General features: G+C 57.0%; 1 protein-coding gene across 3 annotated transcripts in view; it reads right to left on the bottom strand.

The window, feature by feature from the left end:
• Window positions 1-584: 584 nt before the first annotated feature.
• Window positions 585-19526, bottom strand: part of WDR64 (WD repeat domain 64) — a 56019-nt gene continuing 37077 nt past the window's right edge. For 2 of the 3 annotated variants that reach the window (XM_029047128.2, XM_029047129.1), the window contains 13 exons: window positions 13504-13676; window positions 12740-12859; window positions 11923-12046; window positions 11210-11347; window positions 10358-10570; window positions 8959-9146; window positions 8700-8796; window positions 6584-6812; window positions 4939-5170; window positions 3282-3876; window positions 2614-2718; window positions 1114-1307; window positions 585-991 (listed from right to left, as the gene is read on the bottom strand). In XM_029047128.2, coding sequence (XP_028902961.1) covers window positions 853-991; window positions 1114-1307; window positions 2614-2718; window positions 3282-3876; window positions 4939-5170; window positions 6584-6812; window positions 8700-8796; window positions 8959-9146; window positions 10358-10570; window positions 11210-11347; window positions 11923-12046; window positions 12740-12859; window positions 13504-13676 — 2547 coding nt within the window. In that variant the 3' untranslated portion in view covers window positions 585-852. The remainder of the gene's footprint in view (window positions 992-1113; window positions 1308-2613; window positions 2719-3281; window positions 3877-4938; window positions 5171-6583; window positions 6813-8699; window positions 8797-8958; window positions 9147-10357; window positions 10571-11209; window positions 11348-11922; window positions 12047-12739; window positions 12860-13503; window positions 13677-19526) is intronic. The other variant, XM_029047130.1, reaches the window with a different exon arrangement.

The following is a 19526-nucleotide window of genomic DNA, read 5'->3' as shown; positions in this document are numbered from 1 at the left end:
CTTCCCCTCCCCGCAGTGGGCAAGCTCGGGAAAAATCACCGGACGGACTTGGAGAGACGCAAAGACGAATCGAACCTCCCCCCCAGACGCCGGGGTCACCGTAGCGACCGCGGAGATGACTCCGTCATCGGCGAACCCCGCCTGTAACCGCTGCCATTTTTTCTGGGGGAGCCAAAACCCCCTCAAATCGACACGCGAACGACGGGAGCAGGGGGAATGCGCGTGGCTGCCGGGGACCACCCTCAAGGCTCCATCTCGGCGCAGGGCATGTCACGCAAGTCTTCTACTTCGCTACGGACCGGGGCGGCGGGGAAACCCCTCGGCCTCCCACCTCGCCTTCCGCTAACCCCATTCCCGAAGGTCTGGGGAGAGCCGTCGCCGCTGAGGGGAACCGAGTCGGGGATAAAACAAAACTAGAACCCGCGGGGGAATAGGAGACGGCAGGCCTTGACCCCGTCTCTCCCTGGAACCTCGGCATCAAGCCGGGGTCGCGCGACGGCCCCCAGAGGCTGCTCCCCCTGCCCCGAAGCTGTGAGTTCAGTCCACTTCTGCTCGACTTTAAAAGAAGACCGGGAAGAGGGGGAGGCCGGAGAGGGACGGTTTAATTCATTGGATCGGGCAGGCAGCGTCTCGGGGAGGGGGGGTGAAGATCCGTGCTGGGGAGGGACCCGGGAAGCGGAGAGCGCAGAGGACCCGCCGGCTCCGGCGGAGGCCGCCTCCTCCCCAAAGCCCAACGAAGCCGATCGGGCCCCACGTCCGAGGCGCGGGTACGTCTTTAACGTTCCCCGCCGGCGCTGGATGTCGAGGGGAGGCCGGGGCGACGTCGTCGCCCAGGAAGCGGGGCGGCCGGCCCTAGAATATCGCCCTCTGCACGCGGCTACACTCGGCCTTGTTGAATACCTCCTCCTCCGTTTCCGGAGTCAGCCGGATGTTGTCTTTGAAGGGGGACAGCGGGTCCGACTTCCGGCAGGATGGGAGCTTTTCGGAATCCCTGCGAGAGACGGGGCAGAGGAGTAAGGGCCGGGGAGACCGTCCGCCCCCGCGGAGAACGGAGAGACGCGGTAGAAACGGCAGAGGTGGGTCCCCGGGCAGGGGGAGGGAAGACCCGCTCACTTTTTAAACTCGAAGTTTTTCCAGAGTTGGCTGATTTTGACCTGCAGGCCCGGCTCGTTCTCGACGTCGTGGCCGAAGCCCTTCGGCCCCGCTGCCGGTCGCTTCCGCGGCCCGCCGACTTTGGCCTGCCCCAGGGGGCGGTTCCCGGCCGCGCAAATCGACCCCGCCGACTTGGACTTCAGAATCCCGGGAACCTGGAGGCGGGAGAGACGACATTCCCCTTGATCTCCCGCAGAGGGTCCACGGGCCGGCAGCCGGCACGATCCGTCCGTCGGTCGGTGGTGTTTATCGAGCGCTTGCTGCGTGCAGAGCACCGTACTGAGCGCCCGGGAGGGTACGGGAGAACGATAAACGAGGCATTCCCTGCCCACCGTGAGCTTACAGGCTAGAGAGGGAGAACGCTGTACTAAGCACTTGGGAGAATGCAACGGTTGGCCTATAAGGACGGGTTTCTCTAAAATGCATCGACTGGGTTCCTCTTTCGCACACTCCTGGGAATTCCTGCAACACGCAATTGACGGGAGCACGGGCTCAAATATCCCGTTGCTTTGGTTACAGAACTTAAAAACCACGGGCGTCGGCGAGGCGCTTTGCCATCGAAATGGATTTCCGTTTGACACATAGCCCTAGTGCTACATGATTCACTAGAACCGAACAGTAAAATTCCACGAACACCACAGACCTCTAGGAGGTCGAGAAATCTCCAATATTCCTTGAAGGGACAGCAATTTAGCCACAAGACGGTGTTACTGCTACCCAGGAACAGCTTGCCTCGGGATCACGCTGACCTTGGGGAGGAGGGAAAGCGAATCGATGGAACTGATCGAGCGCTCACTGTTTGCAGAGCACTCCACAACGGTCGACAGACGCAGTCCTCGCCCCCAAGCAGATCCCGTGCTCGGCCCAGCGGGACGATCGCGACTAACCAGCCGACGGAGTTTCTCGACCGCCTAGCGGGCGACGCGAAATGTCCGGCTTCCATCCCGGTGGGCGAATTCCAGGAAGGGTCACGGGAAATCGAACGGAAGAAAGAATTCCGAGGCGGCTTCAGCCTCGGCAAATACTACCGATTGATTGGTATTCCCTCAAGGGCTCTGCCCACAGTAAGCGCTCAGTAAATACCAGTGATCGATGAGTACTCTCCCAAGGACTTAGCCTGGTGCTCTGCACATAGTAAATGCATAACAAATACCACTGATTGATTGGGACTCCCAAGCACGTAGTTCGGTGATCCGCGCACGGTAAGCGCTCAGTAAATCCCAATGCTGGATTAATTACTTCTCCCCAGTGTTTAGTCCAGTGCTCTGCTGCCAGTGAGCACTCATTAAATACCACTGATTGGTTCAAGTCAGGTGAATTTCTATTCCTTGTGCTTTACCGCAGCTTTCTAGTTGGAGGGAGGTAAAGGAGGAGAGAGAAGACAGGAGAGCGAGAGATGGAAAAGAGGGGAGAGAGGGAAAGTGAAAATAGGAGAGAGAAAAGAGGGGGGAGAGTTTTTACCTGGTTTCTCACGGTGGAGCCATTCCTCCTGGCCAACGGGGCCAGGTGCAGCCCAGAGCTCCGCCTGCTCCAGTTCCCGGACTCCCTGACCCGGCAGTCAGATTCCTCGGAGGAGATCACAGTTAATCACAGTCATCACCGCTCCGGTGGAGTGAGAGAGACATTCTCTGCCGGTGCGTTCTACTCGGGCCGGCCCCTCGGCCCGGAGCTGGGCCGCTAAGCGCTTGCCAGACACCATTAGAAACCCCGCAGAAGCCCAGATCCGCCGACTCCCGGGTGAGCGCTCTTTCCGCTAGGCCACAGTTGCTTCTCTTTTAAGGGCATTCCCCGCCCTAGACTGTAAACTCTTCGAGGACGGGGATAGCAATCCCCCTACTCCGCTCTACTGTACTCTCCCAAGCGCTTAGCACAGCGGTCTGCACATAGTAAGCGCTCAGCGATTACCACCGATTAACCGCCCGAAAGAATCGGGGCACGCTCTCCGTCTTCCAGAACCCCTGCAGTTGGCCAAAGGAGAGGAGGATTGAGGCACCGATCCCCTGCCGGACTCTAAGCTCGTTGTGGGCAGAGAACACGTCCGCTCCTCCCGGCCCCCAAGTGCTCAGTACAGCGCTCTGCACGCGGTCGGCGCTCAGTAAATAGGGCTGAACGAATGAATGAATGCTTACCTCTGAAGGCGAATCTTCACCGGGCAGCGGAGGGCTCAGCGAGGCAGCTGAGCTGTTCCGGGACCCCGGAGAGAGGCGCTCCGCGGCAGCGGGCGGGGGACGGTCCGCGTCTCCCCTCCCGGACTCCGCCTTGTCGCTCACTTGGGTGAAACGAGACCGGCCGGGGTCCCGAGGGAGGGGCGACAGGGAGTCGCTCTTCCTGAGAAACTGCCGGAAGAACCCGTCCGAAGAGGGGCTCGGGGTCCTCGAGAAATCGCGAAGGTTCCCAGACCAGCCGAAGCAGCTTCTCGGCCTCCCCAGGGGGGACAGGTTTGGGCTGAGATGGGTGGGGTCGGGGGACGGGGACGGGGACGGGTCGAAACCGGCGGGGGCCGGGGCCGGGCTGCGCTCCTCGGGGTCAGGGGCCCGGGGGGCGTCCCCGACGTCGTCGCGGTCTTCCTCCTCGCCGGACCCTTCGGTTCGGTCTCCCTCCGGGGAGGCCTCCGCCTCGGCCGGGTCCGTCCTCGCCCCTCCGTCGGGGACGGCCTCCCTCGGGGGCTGACCGGCCCCGTCGGGCGCCGGGCCGGCGGCGGCGTTTGCGGGACCGCAGAAGAACCTGCGGCGGAAGACGCGAGGAGACGGTCGGGAAGCGGCGACGTCTGTCTCTGGGGAGGGGGCTTACCGAGACTCGAGGGAAGGCGGGCCCCCAGCGGAAAGGTCAGGGTGAAACGCGCCGTGGCGCTTGAGCGGCATCCCAAAATAATATTAATAACGATGGCGTTTAAGCGCTTACTATGTGCCGAACACCGCTCCGAGCTCCGGGGCAGATACAAGGTAAATGAGGTTATCCCGCGTGGGGCTCACGGTCTTTATCCCATTTTCCAGATGAGCCGAGGCACAGAGAAGTAAAGTGGCTTGCCCGTGACCCATGACCTCTCACTTCCACTGAGCCGGAGCCCTGATGCTTACGCGCTTCGGCCCCGATTCCGGGTACACGAGAAGGCCGGCGCTTAGGACGGTGCTCGGCCCCTGGCAAGCGCTAAACAAATAGCATTACGGACACTCGACGGATCAACGGTGTTTACCGAGTATCTACTGGGGGCAGAGCGAAGCGGCGGGGCTCGGCGGAAAGGGCGAAGGTCGTGGGTTCCGATCCCGGCCCCGCCACCTATCGGCTGTGTGACTTTGGGCAAGTCACTTAACTTCTCTGGGCCTCAGGTACCTCATCTGTGAGCCCCACGGGGGACAACCCGACGACCTCGGATCTCCCTCAGAATTTAGAACAGTGCTCGGCCCGTAGTAAGCGCCTGACAAATACCAAAGCGATCATTATCATTCCGATGGGGATTGAGCCTGTGAGCCCAAAGCAGGACGGGGTCTGTGTCTAACCTGATCAGCTAGTATCTACCCCAGCGCTTAGTACAGAGCCTGGCACACGGTAAGCGCTTAACAAATACCACAGTTATTATTAGTCATCGTTGCTAACTTCTGACACCGGGAGCCATTTTTGGGGGGGGTCAACAGCCCCGGGGCGGAGCGGCCATGGGAACCACCTCATTTCGGCGGACCCTGCCCCCAACCTCCCGTTGGACGGCTACGGGGAAGAATCCGGGGCGCGGGAGTCCTTTTCCCGGAGGGGAGGATCCGATCATCTGGCCTTCGGTCGAGGCGATCCTACCTGCTTCTGGTCCCGGGAACGACGACCGCCCCGTCGGCTTGGTTCTTCCTCTGCAGGAAGGAGGCGAATTTGTTCCTCAGCCTCTGCTGGATGCCGGGGGTTTCTTGACCGCGGGGGTCTTCCGGAGCCGAAGCCTTCCGGGGCCCACGGCCTTCGGGGCCGGGATCTTCCTTCGCTTTCTTAGTGTTGGAAAAGGAGTACTGTCTCAGCAGGTCGTCTTCCGATAGCTCCTCTGCACCGGAATGAGATTTTACAAACTGTTAGAACCGGAGGGGAGTGAGGCTAGGCCCCGCTTCTAGGAACAAATTCTAGTCCTAGACTAGAATAGATAGATAAATACTAAATTCGATGAATTCTTCGTTCCCTTCGGCGGTCTGGGCCGCCAGCTTACGCCCGGCAGCTGACGCGTCTGCAGATTGGGAAGGATCCGAATCGCACCAACGTCACCGCTAACGAAAGGTTCTGACCGCAGGCGCAGGCTGAATGAGTAGAATTGCCCCTTCCCGTCATTTATTTTGAGATCTGTGTCCCCCCCACCCCCCGGATGGTGAGCTCCCGGTGGGCAGGGTCCCTGTCGACCGACTCTTTTGTACTGTGCTCTCCCAGGCGCTTAGTACAGGGAGCTCCGCGCCCAGTAAGCGCTCGATAGATACCATCGACCGAGGGATCGGTAGCTTCGAAATACACCCAGGTCCCCTAAAACACGGGGTTCCGATCCTCACGAACCCCGAAGGCGCTCTGAGGGGAGAGATCCGATCTACTAACTCCACTGTCCTCTCCCGAGCGCTCAGTACAGCGTCCACGCACAACGGACATACCAGGCAGATCGCTCTGATTCCCCGACAGTGTCCGAGCCAAAAATCAGAGCGAGCACCCACTCTCTGCCAGACCCGAGAAGCGGCGTAGCCTAACGGCTAGAGCCCGGGCCTGGGCGTCAGCAGAACCCGGGTCCCGATCCCGCCGCCGCCCCCCGTCTGCCGGGTGACCCCGGGCCTCGGTCACCTCGGGCCTCGGTCACCTCGTCTCGTAAAAGAGGGACGAAGGCCGTGAGCCCCGTGTGGGACGCGGACTGTGTCCTACCCGATTAGCTTGTACCTTTCCCAGCGCTTAGTACGGTGTCTGGCACGTGGTAAGCGTTTAAGGGATACCAGAATTTTTTTTCAAAAAACAAAAACCTGAGGGTTATTTAGGCAATAGAACTTTGAAAAGTTACTTTAAGCGTCGCGCAGAGACTGACGTTACGGCCGATTTGGGATGGCGCGGGATTGCGGAAGGAACCCGAAATAGGCCAGCGCCGACTGCTTTGAATCTATCGCGGTAAATAACGCATTTTTTTCACCCCGGCCCTCCGAATTCGGCTTCGCGATCTCCTACTCTTTGGGCCCACCCTCTTCCATCACCTACCTCGCCCGCCATCGTCCGTGGAACGTAGCGAGCGCTGCGGTAAGCCCTCGGGAGGGGACGACAGAAGATACCCGATGGCTGCCCGCCAGGAGCTTACGGCCCGGCGGGACGACGGCGAGACAGAAGAGCGTTGACCGAGTGGGGCGGGAGCGTCCTCCTCCTCAGGACGTGAGCCGTGGGAATTTGGGCCCAATTGCCTTCATGCCAAATCCAGTGCTCACCAGCAAACATAAACACCTACCTCCTCTTGGCCTTTTGACAAAGAGCGGCTTGCTGGGGAGATTTAACGCCTTCGTACTGATTATTCTTTTCACGCCCGCGGTGGAGGGTTTCTTCGAAGGGGGTGGGGGGCCCGGCGCTGCAGCTGCTTCGGGGGTGGAAAGGTAGTTCTTGCTCCAGATGCTACTGGAGCTGGAAGTTCTCTCAAGCGCCGCTGGGTCATTCCAGCCACGACTCCTTGGCTGGCAGGGCTAAAAACATAAAGAGACGGCAACCCAAAACAAATCAGTCGTCTTTGACGAGCGCCGCTTACTAGGGGCGGAGCACCGTAGCCAGAGAGGACGATCCCACGGAATTAGCAGGCACGTTCCCCGTCCACAAAGAGCCGGCGGACTAGAGGGTCTCGGAAGGGCCGGGATTCCACCCGGTTCTCTCCTCGGATCACTAGGAGGGTACCTTGGAAACGGTAAAGCCCATTTTCATTTTTCCCAAAGGCCATAATTACGGTATCTACCGAAGTGCTCCTAACGTGCCGGGCACCGTACTAAGCGCCGGGGGGGGGGGGATGGGATACGAGCAAATCGGGCGGGACGGAGTCGCACGTGGGACCCCCCAGCCTTAACCACCGTTTTACGGAGGAGGGAGCTGAGGCCCACGGAAGTGAAGCGATTTGGCCGGGTGGCGGAGCCGGGATCAGAACCCGGGTCCTCCCGACGCCCGGGACCGGGCTCTACCCACTGGGCCGACGCTGTTTCCCAAGTGCTTTTTTCGCAGTCATCTGATTTTACCCTCAGCGGGGCTCAAGTGGAAAGAGCCCGGGCTTGGGAGCCAGAGGTCGTCAGTTCTAATCCCGGCTCCGCCACTCGGCAGCCGAGTGACTTCGGGCGAGTCGCTTCGCTTCCCTGTCCCTCAGGTCTCTCATCTGTAAAATGGGGATCAGGACCGTGAGCCTCACGGGGGACAACCTGAATACCTTCTATCTACAGCGCTTGGCGCATAGTGAGCCCTTAACCGACACCATTATTATCATTTATCATTTGCCTCCCAGGAGGATAGGGAGAGGCGGGTGGCTTTATCGTCGACGGATGAGGAAATGGAGACCCGGACGGGTGAAGTCACTTGCCTGGCTTGTCTAACCCGACTGACTTGTATATACCCCGGCACTTAGAATGGTGCTCGAATGGTGCTCCGCACCCGGGAATCGTTCAATCGGCACCACCGGCTGATTGATTTCCCCGCTCCCCAGCGTTTCCCGCGATGCCCAACGAAAGACCTTCGTCGAAGCGAAAACCGCCAGGAGATGGGGGGGGCTCCCCGTTTCCCGATAGATCAGTCGACCGTACTTATTGAGCGTTTACCATCCGCCCGGAAGGGCCTCCCCGGAGGCCCGACGGCAGCAGGCTGGTGGCCAGGGCACAAGGCCGGGACCCGGGAGACCTAGGCGGTAATCGCGGCCCCTCCGCGTACCTGCCGGGTGACCCTCGCTAAGCCACTCCCCCTGTCGGTGCCTCAGATTCCTTACCTCTAAAATGGGTAGAAGATACCCGTTCCCCCCCCCCTCTTAGACTGGAAGCCCCGGGGACCGGATCTGACCCGATTTACCTTAAATAATGAATGACCTGACATCTGCCCCAGGCTTCAGCACAGTGGCCGCGCTTAGAGAAGCAGCACGGTCCAGAGGAAGGAGCCGGGGCTCGGGAGTCGGGAGGACGTGGGTTCTAATCCCCGCTCGGCTGTGTGACCCCGGGCAAGTCACTTCACTTCTCTGGGCCTCGGTTACCTCACGCAGGGATTAAGAGCGGGAGCCCCAGGTGGGCCACGGACCGCGTCCAACCTGATTAGCCTCTCTACCCCAGCTCTTCGAACTCGTAGGAGCTTGACGAAGCCCACCGTTATCATTAGCTTGTATCCACCCCGGCACCCAGAACAGTGCTTGACACACGGTAAGCACTTAAACACCATCACCGTTATTATTAAAACCGTTACGGTTACGGGCCAAAGAGGCACGCCGGACGCCTGTCTTCCCCGGCGACGACACCGTGCTTTCCGAGCGCTCAGGACAGTGCCCTGCACACCGTAGGCGCTCAGTGAATACGACCGAATGAACGAATGAAGGGCGGACCCTCCGAGGCCATTACCGGCGCAGCGTCCGGACTGTAGTCATCGATCTGTTCCATCGTGTTGATATCTTTGTTCCCGAGGGCGATCTGGAAAGCGGTAGAATCTCCGACGTGTCTGAAGCCCGGTCGGATGAAGGAGAAACCCGGGAAACGGAAGCGGCCGGGAGCTCGCCTCACGGGACCCGACTGGAAAACCCAAGCCCCGGGAACGCGGCCGTCGGAAGGACGGCGTCCCCTCCCCCACGCCCGCCACGGGCCGAAGCCGGGAAAAGGATACGGCCCCGCGTAGCTCAGAGTTCCCGGATCCACGTCGTCCTCGTAAGCGTTCAGGGGCACGAGTTTCCTTCGCACGGGATCGAACACCAGCTGATAGAGAAAGGTGTTGTTAGCGCGAACGAAGCCCTCGACGTAGTCTTCCGGCACCGTTATGTTCATCTTGAGGTAGTGGCCCATCTTCTTGATGACCTAAGGACGGGAGACGAGATCCGGCTGAATGGAGCCCGCGGCCCGTCACCCGGAATCCGGGGGCGGGGGGAAGAGGAAAGCGCGTCCCGCCCGGCCAAGGAAGGGGAGGTGGAAGACACGCGGAGATGAGAAAGGAACGCCGAGACACTTCCTTCTCTCCGTTCCCCTCTTGCGCCATTCGGTCGACGACAACCTCGAAGAGGAAGAGCCCACCGGGGTATTCCGACTTTCACGCTCTCTCCGCTGAGGGCCGAGACGGAGCTCCCGTTAGGAGCTCGGGCGCGGTTCCGCGCGGGACGTCTTCTCCCCGAGGCCCGGAGAGGTAAAGTGAGTCGCTCGGGGTCACGGAGCTGGGTCGGGGGGGAGCCGGGACTCGAACCCCCGCGTCCTGCCTCCCAGCCCTGTGCTCTCTCTACTCGAGCCACACCGTCTTCCAGGCGCAAGGGGCCTGCCTGGGACGGGCGGCCGGCAGAGCAACACGGAATGGAACGGCCAAAAGGGATTCAAGGTTTCAAGCGGATGAAGACTTTTTTTTAATATTATCTTCTCGGGGTTGTTTAATTGTATTTTCTTTTAAGGGCTCACCCGGGGCCGAGCACCGTTTTAAGCCACGGTCTATATACGAGGTAAACAGGTTGGACACGGTCCCGGTCGCCCGTAGGGCTCGGTCTTAATCCCTATTTTACGGACGAGGGAACCGAGGCGCAGAGAAGTGAAGTACTCGCCTGAGGTCACCCAGCAACTAGAACCCAGGTCCTTCTGGCGTCCAGGCCCAGGCTCTGTATTCTGCCTAACTGAAGCAGGGACGTCGGGGAGGGGGAAAGATAAGGCGCCTTCTTTAACATCCAACCCCCCCCCCGCGACTTCAGCGTGCTCTAGTAGAGCCCGGGCCCGGGAGGCAGAAGGCCCCGGGTTCTAATCCCCGCCCCGCCGCTCGTCTGTTGCGCGCGAGCTCGGGCGGGTCTCTTCACTTCTCTGGGCCCCATTTCCCTCATCCCTAAAGTTAAGCCCGGGACCCCCACGGGGGCCGACTCCGCCCCGATTACCCTGTATCCGCCCCGCTGCTCAGCGCAGTGCCTGGCACGTAGTAAGCGTTTAAGCACCGTTAAAAAAATAGCGAAGGGAGACAGACGTTTCAAGACCCCCCGAAGAGCCGGGCGGGCCCTCCCTGCGGGAAGCCCGAGGTCCGGGCCGCCCTCCGCGGGGGTTACCTTAACGACGTCGGGGTTGTTGGCCGTGCGCAGCAGTCGGCAGGCCTTGGCCAGGCCGATCCCGTGCAGGGACGGCAGGTAGTCGCAGCCGGACAGGATGCACATATAGCGGAACTTCTCTTCGGTGAACACGTCCCCCAGCTGCCGGCACATCCCCAGCCGGGCCTGGTCGATTTCCAGGGCGTTCCCCAGTTTGTCCATTTTCAAAATCACCTGCGGGGACCACGCGGGGGGAGGGGGGAGGGGGTTAATTTGGGAAGATGATAAGGACGATCGCGTCATTTGGTAGGCGCTTACCGTGCGCCAGCCACCACGCTAAGCGCTGGGGCGGATGCAGGCTAATCGGGCCGGACACGGTCCCCGTCCCGCGCGAGGCTCAGTCTCGGTCCCCATCTTACAGAGGAGGGAGCTGAGGTCCAGAGAAGTCAAGCGACTCGCCCGAGGTCGCACAGCGGACACGTGGCGGAGCCGGGGTTAGAACCCATGACCTTCGGACTCCCGGGCCCGCGTTCTATCCACTACGCCACACTGCTTCTCGCGCAGCCACTTCATCGTCCCCTTTCCTCCCCTCCCGAACGACCCCTTGATAACATTTACGCAGCACCTCCCGCTCACGGAGCGCTGTATTAATCGACCGGACTTATCGAGCGGTTCCCGGGTGCGGAGCACCCGACGAAGCGCTTGGGAGAGGACGTCACGACACACACGCAGAAAAGAGCCGCGTCCCCCGCCCGCAGCCTCCGATCGAACGGACGCCGCGTTCCCCGGCGACGAGGAGCTTCCCGTCTAGAGGGGGAGCCAGACGAGACGGGAAAGGAGTAAACAGATCCGGGCTCGAGTGCCGCGCGTCACCTTTTTGCACCCAAACGCCAGGAGATCCGAATCCTCGGTGATGATGGCGTGAACGATCCCTGTCTTGTTGAGGTAGGCCAGCTGCGCGTCTGCTTCGTACGGAGCAACGATGCAGTCCACCCCCTGCGATCGGGCCGCCTGGACAGAGGGATTCGTTCCTTCGGTCGCGGGCGTTTACCGAGCGCGTACTAGGCGCCCGGCACCGTCCTACGCTGCCCCGGACCATTTTTCTACAAAACCTTTCAGTCCACGTTGCCCCACTCCTCAGGAGACTCCGGCGGTTGCCCATCCGCCTCCACGTCTAGCAGAAATTCCTTACCAAAACCCAATTGTAATAATAATAATAATAATGATAATAGTAGTATTTGTTGAGCGCTGACTAGGTGCCAAGCACTGAGGTAGATACAAGGTCATCGGGTCGGACACGGTCCCTGTCCCACGTGGGGCTCACAGTCTTACCCCCCCCCCCCCCATTTTACAGTTGAGGAAACTGAGAAGCTGAGTGACTTGCCCAAGGTCCCACCGCTGACAGACGGTGGGGCCGGGATTAGAACCCAGGTCCTTTCACTCTGACTCCCAAGCCCGGGCTCTATCCACTAGGCCACGCGTTCTTTTTTAAAACCAAAAAATTAACACAAGAAAGTCCAGTTTCTAGACCGGTCGGTCAAGGGCCGGCCGACAGGTCGTCCTCTCTCGCAAACCGAGCGGCTTACTTTAATCACTTGGTGTGCCATCGCGTGGGTAATGTTGACGCAGCGGTTGAAACATTCTCTGGCTTCGGAGACCTTCCCCTCGCGAAGGAACTGTTTCCCCTTCAGAAAGTTTGCTTGCCTCCTCCTGCGATGTGGCCAAAAAAAAAAAAAAAACAAAACGAGGGTCACATAACAACCGCCGGGGCGCGCGGGGCATGACGGACGACTTCTGGGGCAAAGATCCTTCATCCCCCCGAGTCGCGGTCTCTTGGAACCACTCCCCCCTACTCGAAAACACCCGACAAAATTATAGGCAACATTTAAACAACAAAAATATTTTTAATAAAAAAAAGATCGCACCATTCGAATGAAAACCAATCAACCCTATTGCGCGAGGGAAGCGTCCGCTACGAGACCGGCAACCGACGAGACGGCGGGTGGGCCGGGCGGCAAGAGGGCGGGCCCGGGAGCCGGAGGATGTGGGTTCTAATCCCCGCTGCCGCCTGCCCGCCGTGGGACCCCGGGGAGGTCACTTCTCTTCTCCGGTCCTCGGGTTCCGCGTTGGTAAAACGGGGGTGAGCCCCACGTGGGACTGTCGCCGCCCGGCTCTCCTCCTATCTCCGTTAGCGCTTAGGAAAGCGCGTGGCGCAAGCCAAGCGCCTCAAACCCACCGGGATTTTTTGGTCCCCGTTAACGCAGCCGTTCTCCTGCCCGCCAAGATTCCACGCTCCAGCCTCTCCTGCTGCCCTGCAGACTCCCTAGAGAGCCGGGGGCAAATCCCCAACGGGGCGAACGCCGGGAGGCGACCAGAGCGCTCCAAAGGCCGCAGACGACTTACTCTCTCCGGGCCTTTTCCACTTCCTTCTTGGACGGTAAGGTACAGCCGTCAAACACGAGGATCGGCTTGATTCCGTGGGAGAGGAGCATGTTGACGAATTTCATACAGAACGTGACGTACCTGCAGGGGAAGAGAAAACGAGGAGGGGGCCGCCGAAGCGGTCCTCAGTTCGGTGCCAGTGACGAGCTCTCGGAAGGATGCCGTCCTCTGGGGCGTCGCGCGTACCGAGGCCGCGGGCTTACCGTGGGCGAACCCCGACTTTCCCCCGACGATAAGCTCCACGGCCATCCCCAAATACCTCGAGCCTATACGCCGGCGACGCTTCCTCCGGGGAACGACCCCCACGGACGCCACTTCGGGAATTTCGAGTCAGAAATCCCCCCCACCCGGGTGGGCTCCAGCCAGGGGAGCCGCTCCCTGTCTTACGAGGCCCGGAGGCGCGGCCTAGCGGACCCGGAAGTCGGAAGGACCCGGGTTCTAATTCCGGCTGCGCCCCTTGTCGCGACCTCGGGCGGGTCGCTTCACTTCTCTGGGCCTCGATTACCTTGGCGTGTAAAATGGGGATTAAAACCGGGAGCCCCACGTGGCCCAGAGACGGCGCCCAACCCGATTAGCCGGGGTCCACCCCGGCGCTCGGTCCGGCGCCTGGCACACAGTAAGCGCTTCAAAAAAGGCCTTTTCTCTGCACTTCCTTTCCCTCCTCTCTACTCGTCCGTCCAGCCTCTCGACGGCAGAAGTAACCGCGGTGGTATTTAGTCACTCACTGATCGGTAGGCTCGCCCTTCGCGAGCTTCTCGGCGCAAGCGAAGGCTCCTTTGTGAAGCCAGCAGTACGTGTCCACGGCTACCACCTGCCCCCTGTACTTCCTCACGTGGATGGGCTCCGAAGCATCTTTCAGAAACTGGAGCAAACCTTGGATCCCCATAACGCTGCGCGGCTGGGAGGAGGGGAGAGAAAGCGGGGAGGGGAAAAAAAGGAAAATCTCAGCCGCGGTCCGCTCGGATGCCGAGGCGCGGTGCGTTCGGGCGAGCGAATCGGTCGATCGATGGGATTTACTGAGCGTCCACTACGTGCGGAGCACTAAACACCCGGGAGAGCACGCCACCGACACCTTCCTCGTCCCCGACAGGCTTGGGAGACGGACGTGGACGCGAATCGACGACCGACGTGGCCACAGGTGGTGTGGGGCGGGGGACGGATAAAGGCAGCAAGTCGGGGTGACGCGGAAGGGAGCGGGAGAAGAGGAAGAGAGGGCTTAAACAGGCCCCCCGAAAAGCCGCCCATCCAGAATCGATCCCGGCGCTTGACATCGCCGGACAAGATCCTAGCGCTTAGCGCACGGTGAACACGGCGCAAGTACCGCGACGTGACCGCCGGTTCCTTGAGGACGGGGGCCGTGTCCGCTTCCTCCACGGCGCTCTCTCGGGCGCTCTCAACACGGTCAGCCGATGAATCGATTCTGACCTCCCTGGGAATCTACAGGCTTCGCCTGACTTCACCGGTCGTACAAAGTGACTCGGTGATCCATCGGGAGCATTTATTGAGTGCCGGCTAGGCGGGGAGCGCCAGCCTAAGCGTTGGGGGGAGTATAATGAAAGAAAAAGAGCCCGGTCCTTGCCTCGGAGGAGCTTACGATCTAACCGGGGAGCCAGGCGGATGGGAATTGGATACACACAGAGGGAGCCAGGAGGTTCGACGAGACGTCGGCCCTTAGCGACAGAATGATAAAGGAATAAATGAAGTGCACACGCCCTCCCCCACCTCCAAATCCGTGAGACCCACGGCTCTCCCCATCTTCGAAGCCCTCCTGAAATCACGCCTTCTCCGGGGAGCCTCCCCTGATTAAGCTCCCATCCCGCGGTCCCGGCCATCTATTCATTGCTATTCTTGATTCTATTTACTGCTATCGTTCTCGTCTGCCCGTCTCCCCCGATTAGACTGTGCGCCCGTCAAAGGGCAGGGACTGTCTCTGTTACCGATCTGTCCATTCCAAGCGCTTAGTACAGTGCTCTGCACATAGTAAGTGCTCAATAAATACTAGTGAATGAATGAATAAGCCTTCAATAAATACGACTGAATGAATGAGTAGTTGCTCAACAACTAGGGTTGAATGAATGATGAACGAATGAGTGAGTACCGAATAACTAGGGTTGAATGAATGAATGAGCCCTCAATAAATACAATTGAATGAATGAGTAATTGCTCAACGACTAGGGTTGAATGAACGAATGAGTAAACACTGAATAACTAGGATCGGATGAATGAATGAATGAATAAGCACTCAATAAATATGATTGAATGAATGAGTAATTGCCCAACAACTAGGGCTGAATGAATGAATAAGCACCGAATAACTAGGATCGAATGAATGAATGAGTAAGCACTCAATAAATACGATAGAATGAATGAGTAATTGCTCAACAACTAGGCTCGAATGAATGAGCAAGCACCGAATAACTAGGATCGAATGAATGAATGAGCAAGCACCGAATAACTAGGATCGGATGAATGAATGAGCACCGAATAACTAGGATCGGATGAATGAATGAGCAAGCACCAAATAACTAGGATCGAATGAGTGAATGAATGAGCAAGCACCGAATAACTAGGATCGAATGAATGAATGAATGAGCAAGAACCGAATAACTAGGATCGAAAGAATGAGTAAGCACCGAATTACTAGGCTCGAATGAATGAATGAGTAAGCACCGAACTACTAGGCTCGAATGAATGAATGAGCAAGCACCGAACTACTAGGCTCGAATGAATGAATAGGCACCGAATTACTAGGGTCGAATGAATGAATAGGCACCGAACTACTAGGCTCGATTGAATGGATAGGCACCGAATTACTAGGATCGAATGAATGAATGAGTAAGCACCGAACTACTAGGCTCGAATGAATGAATGAATAGGCACCGAATTACTAGGCTCGAATGAATGAATGAGTAAGCACCGAACTACTAGGCTCGAAAGAATGAATGAGTAAGCACCGAACTACTAGGCTCGAATGAATGAATGAATGAATGGGCACCGAATTACTAGGCTCGAATGAATGAATGGGCACCAAATTACTAGGATCGAATGAATGAATGAATAAGCACCGAACTACTAGGCTCAAATGAATGGATAGGCACCGAATTACTAGGATCGAATGAATGAATGAGTAAGCACCGAACTACTAGGCTCGAATGAATGAATGAGTAAGCACCGAACTACTAGGCTCGAATGAATGAGTGAATGAATAGGCCCCGAATTACTAGGATCGAATGAATGAATGAATAAGCACCGAACTACTAGGCTCGAATGAATGAATAGGCCCCGAATTACTAGGATCGAATGAATGAATGAATAGGCCCCGAATAACTCGGCTGGAATGAATGAATGAGTAAGCCCCGAGCAACTCGGCTGGAATGAATGAATGCCTGCCCCCCCCCTTCCCCCACCCGGTGAGGGATCCGGGGGGGGGGGGGGGGGGGGGGGGGGGGAAGGGAGGGTCCTTGCTGGAGGCCCCAGCGCTTACCTCCCGCTCCCGCGCTCACCGGGGCGGTGCTGCCGCAGGAGGAGGAAGGAGGAGGAAGGAGGAGGAAGGAGGAGGAAGGAGGAGGAAGGAGGAGGAAGGAGGAGGAGGAAGGAGGAGGAAGGAGGAGGAGAGGACGGGTCGAGCCGAGCGGCCCGCGGCCTTCCCTCCCGGCGCCCTTTCAATATTCGCGCGCGCTCCGAGGGGGCGGGGCCTCCGCCGGAAGTGACGCCGGAGGGCGCCGAGCGCGGGCCCCGCCTCCCTCCTCCCGGGCGGGGAGGGGGGCACTTCCGGGGCGGGGCCCGGGGCCGCGCGGGGGCCGCCGGGAGTTGTAGTCCCCCCCTCACCGCCGCTCGGGCCCCCCCCCCCCCCGCCATCCCCGTTGCTAGGCCTTTCATTCCTTCATTCAATCGTATTTAGCGAGCGCTTACTACGTGCCGAGCACTGGACTAAGCGCTTGGCATGAACAAGTCGGCAACGGATAGAGACGGTCCCTGGCCCTTTTGACGGGCTCACGGTCTAATCGGGGGAGGCGGACGGACGAGGACGGTGGCGATAAATAGAGTCGAGGGGAAGAACATCTCGTAAAAACCGATGGCGACTACATAGAATCGAGGCGATGTCCATTTCATTAACAGAATAAAAAGAGGGTAATCAATAGTCCCCTGGTCATTCGTTCGAGGCTTATTTATTGAGCGCTGCCCGTGTGCGGAGCGCCGATTCTGAATAGAATCGAGGCGATGTCCATTTCATTAACAGAATAAAAAGAGGGTAATCAGTAGTCCCCTGGTCATTCGTTCGAGGCTATTTATTGAGCGCTGCCCGTGTGCGGAGCGCCGATTCTGAATAGAATCGAGGCGATGTCCATTTCATTAACAAAATAAAGAGCGTAATCAATAGTCCCCTGGTCATTCGTTCGAGGCTATTTATTGAGCGCTGCCCGTGTGCGGAGCGCCGATTCTGAATAGAATCGAGGCGATGTCCATTTCATTAACAGAATAAAAAGAGGGTGATCAGTAGTCCCCTGGTCATTCGTTCGAGGCTTATTTATTGAGCGCTGCCCGTGTGCGGAGCGCCGATTCTATTTAGTCGCCACTGTTTTTACGAGACGTTCTTCCCCTCGACTCTATTTATTGCCACCGTTCTTGTCCGTCTCCCCCGATTAGACCGTGAGCCCGTCAGAGGGCAGGGACCGTCTCTATCTGTTGCCGACTTGTTCATCCCAAGCGCTTAGTACAGTGCTCTGCACCTAGTAAGCGCTCAATAAATACTATCCAATGAATGAAATGAATAATAAACTCTCATCTCCCCCGATTAGACCGTGAGCCCGTCAGAGGGCAGGGACCGTCTCCATCTGTAAGACTTGTCCAGTCCAAGCGCTCAGTCCAGTGCTCGGCACCTAGGAAGCGCTCGATAAATACTATGGGGTGGATGAATGAATAATGATTACTATTAGTTATGGTAGTCGTTCGGTCCTTCATCCATTCGTTCAAGGGTATTCAGTGAGCGCTGGGCGGGTGCCGAGCACTGTTCTGATACTAATAATTATTTTTGAGGGTGGTCGTTCGTTCATTCGTTCGGTGGTATCGATTGAGCGCTTACTATCTGTCCAGCCCTGTTCTAATAATAAATATTCTCATTTATGGTATTCGTCTGTTCATTCGTTCCACGGTATCGATTGAGCGCTTGCCATAGGCCGAGCCCTGTTCTAATAATAATAATGTTGGTATTTGTTAAGCGCTTACTATCTGTCCAGCCCTGTTCTAATAATAAATATTCTCATTTATGGTATTCGTCTGTTCATTCGTTCCACGGTATCGATTGAGCGCTTGCCATAGGCCGAGCCCTGTTCTAATAATAATAATGTTGGTGTTTGTTAAGCGCTTACTATGTGCCGAGCACTGTTCTAAGCGCTGGGGTAGACATAGGAGAATCAGGTCGTCCCACGTGGGGCTCACGGTCTTAATCCCCATTTTACAGATGAGGGAACTGAGGCCCAGAGAAGTGAAGTGACTCGCCCACGGTCACACAGCCGACAAGCGGCAGAGCTGGGATTCGAACTCATGAGCCCTGACTCCAAAGCCCGTGCTCTTTCCACTGAGCCACGCTGCAAATAATGATCACTATTAGCTATGGTAGTCGTTTGTTCGTTCATTCATTTGTTCAGTGGTATTTATTGAGCGCTTACTATCTGTCGAGCCCTGTTCTAATAATAAATATTCTCATTTATGGTATTCGTTTGTTCATTCATTCATTCCACGGTATCGATTGAGCGCTTGCCATGGGCCGAGCCCTGTTCTAATAATGATCACTATTAGTTATGGTAGTCGTTTGTTCGTTCATTCATTTGTTCAGTGGTATTTATTGAGCGCTTACTATCTGTCGAGCACTGTTCTAATAATAAATATTCTCATTTATGGTATTCGTTTGTTCATTCATTCATTCATTCCATGGTATTTATTGAACACTTACTATCTGTCAAGCCCTGTTCTAATAATAAATATTCTTATTTATGGTATTCGTTTGTTCATTCATTACATGGTATTTATTGAGCGCTTGCCATGTGCCGAGCCCTGTTCTAATAATGATCACTATTTAGTTATGGTAGTCATTTGTTTGTTCGTTAGTTCAGTGGTATTTATTGAGCGCTTACTATCTGTCGAGCCCTGTTCTAATAATAAATATTCTCATTTATGGTATTCGTTTGTTCGTTCATTCATTCCACGGTATCGATTGAGCGCTTGCCATGGGCCGAGCCCTGTTCTAATAATGATCACTATTAGTTATGGTAGTCGTTGGTTGGTTCGTTCGATGATACTTATTGATGATAATGTTGGTATCTGTTAAGCGCTTACTCTGTGCCGAGCACCGTTCTAAGCGCTGGGGGAGATACAGGGTCATCGGGTCGTCCCACGTGGGGCTCACAGTCTTCATCCCCATTTTACAGATGAGGTCACTGAGGCCCAGAGAAGTGAAGTGACTTGCCCACAGTCACACAGCTGACAAGTGGCAGAGCGCTATCTGTCGAGCACTGTTCTAATAATAATAATTATTACTTATGGTATTTGTTCATTCATTCCATGGTATTTATTGAGCACTTGCTATGTGGCAAGTTCTGTTCTAATAATGATTACTATTAGTTATGGTAGTCGTTTGTTCATTCATTTGTTCAGTGGTATTTATTGAGCACTTACTATGTCCCGAGCACTATTCTAATAATAATTACTATTATTTATGGTAGTCATTTGTTCATTCATTTGTTCAGTG

This window comes from Ornithorhynchus anatinus, chromosome 19 (assembly GCF_004115215.2).
Source record: "Ornithorhynchus anatinus isolate Pmale09 chromosome 19, mOrnAna1.pri.v4, whole genome shotgun sequence".
NCBI lineage: Eukaryota > Metazoa > Chordata > Mammalia > Monotremata > Ornithorhynchidae > Ornithorhynchus > Ornithorhynchus anatinus.
Note: the sequence above shows the minus strand (reverse complement) of the source record. Positions and strands in the feature narration are given on the sequence as shown.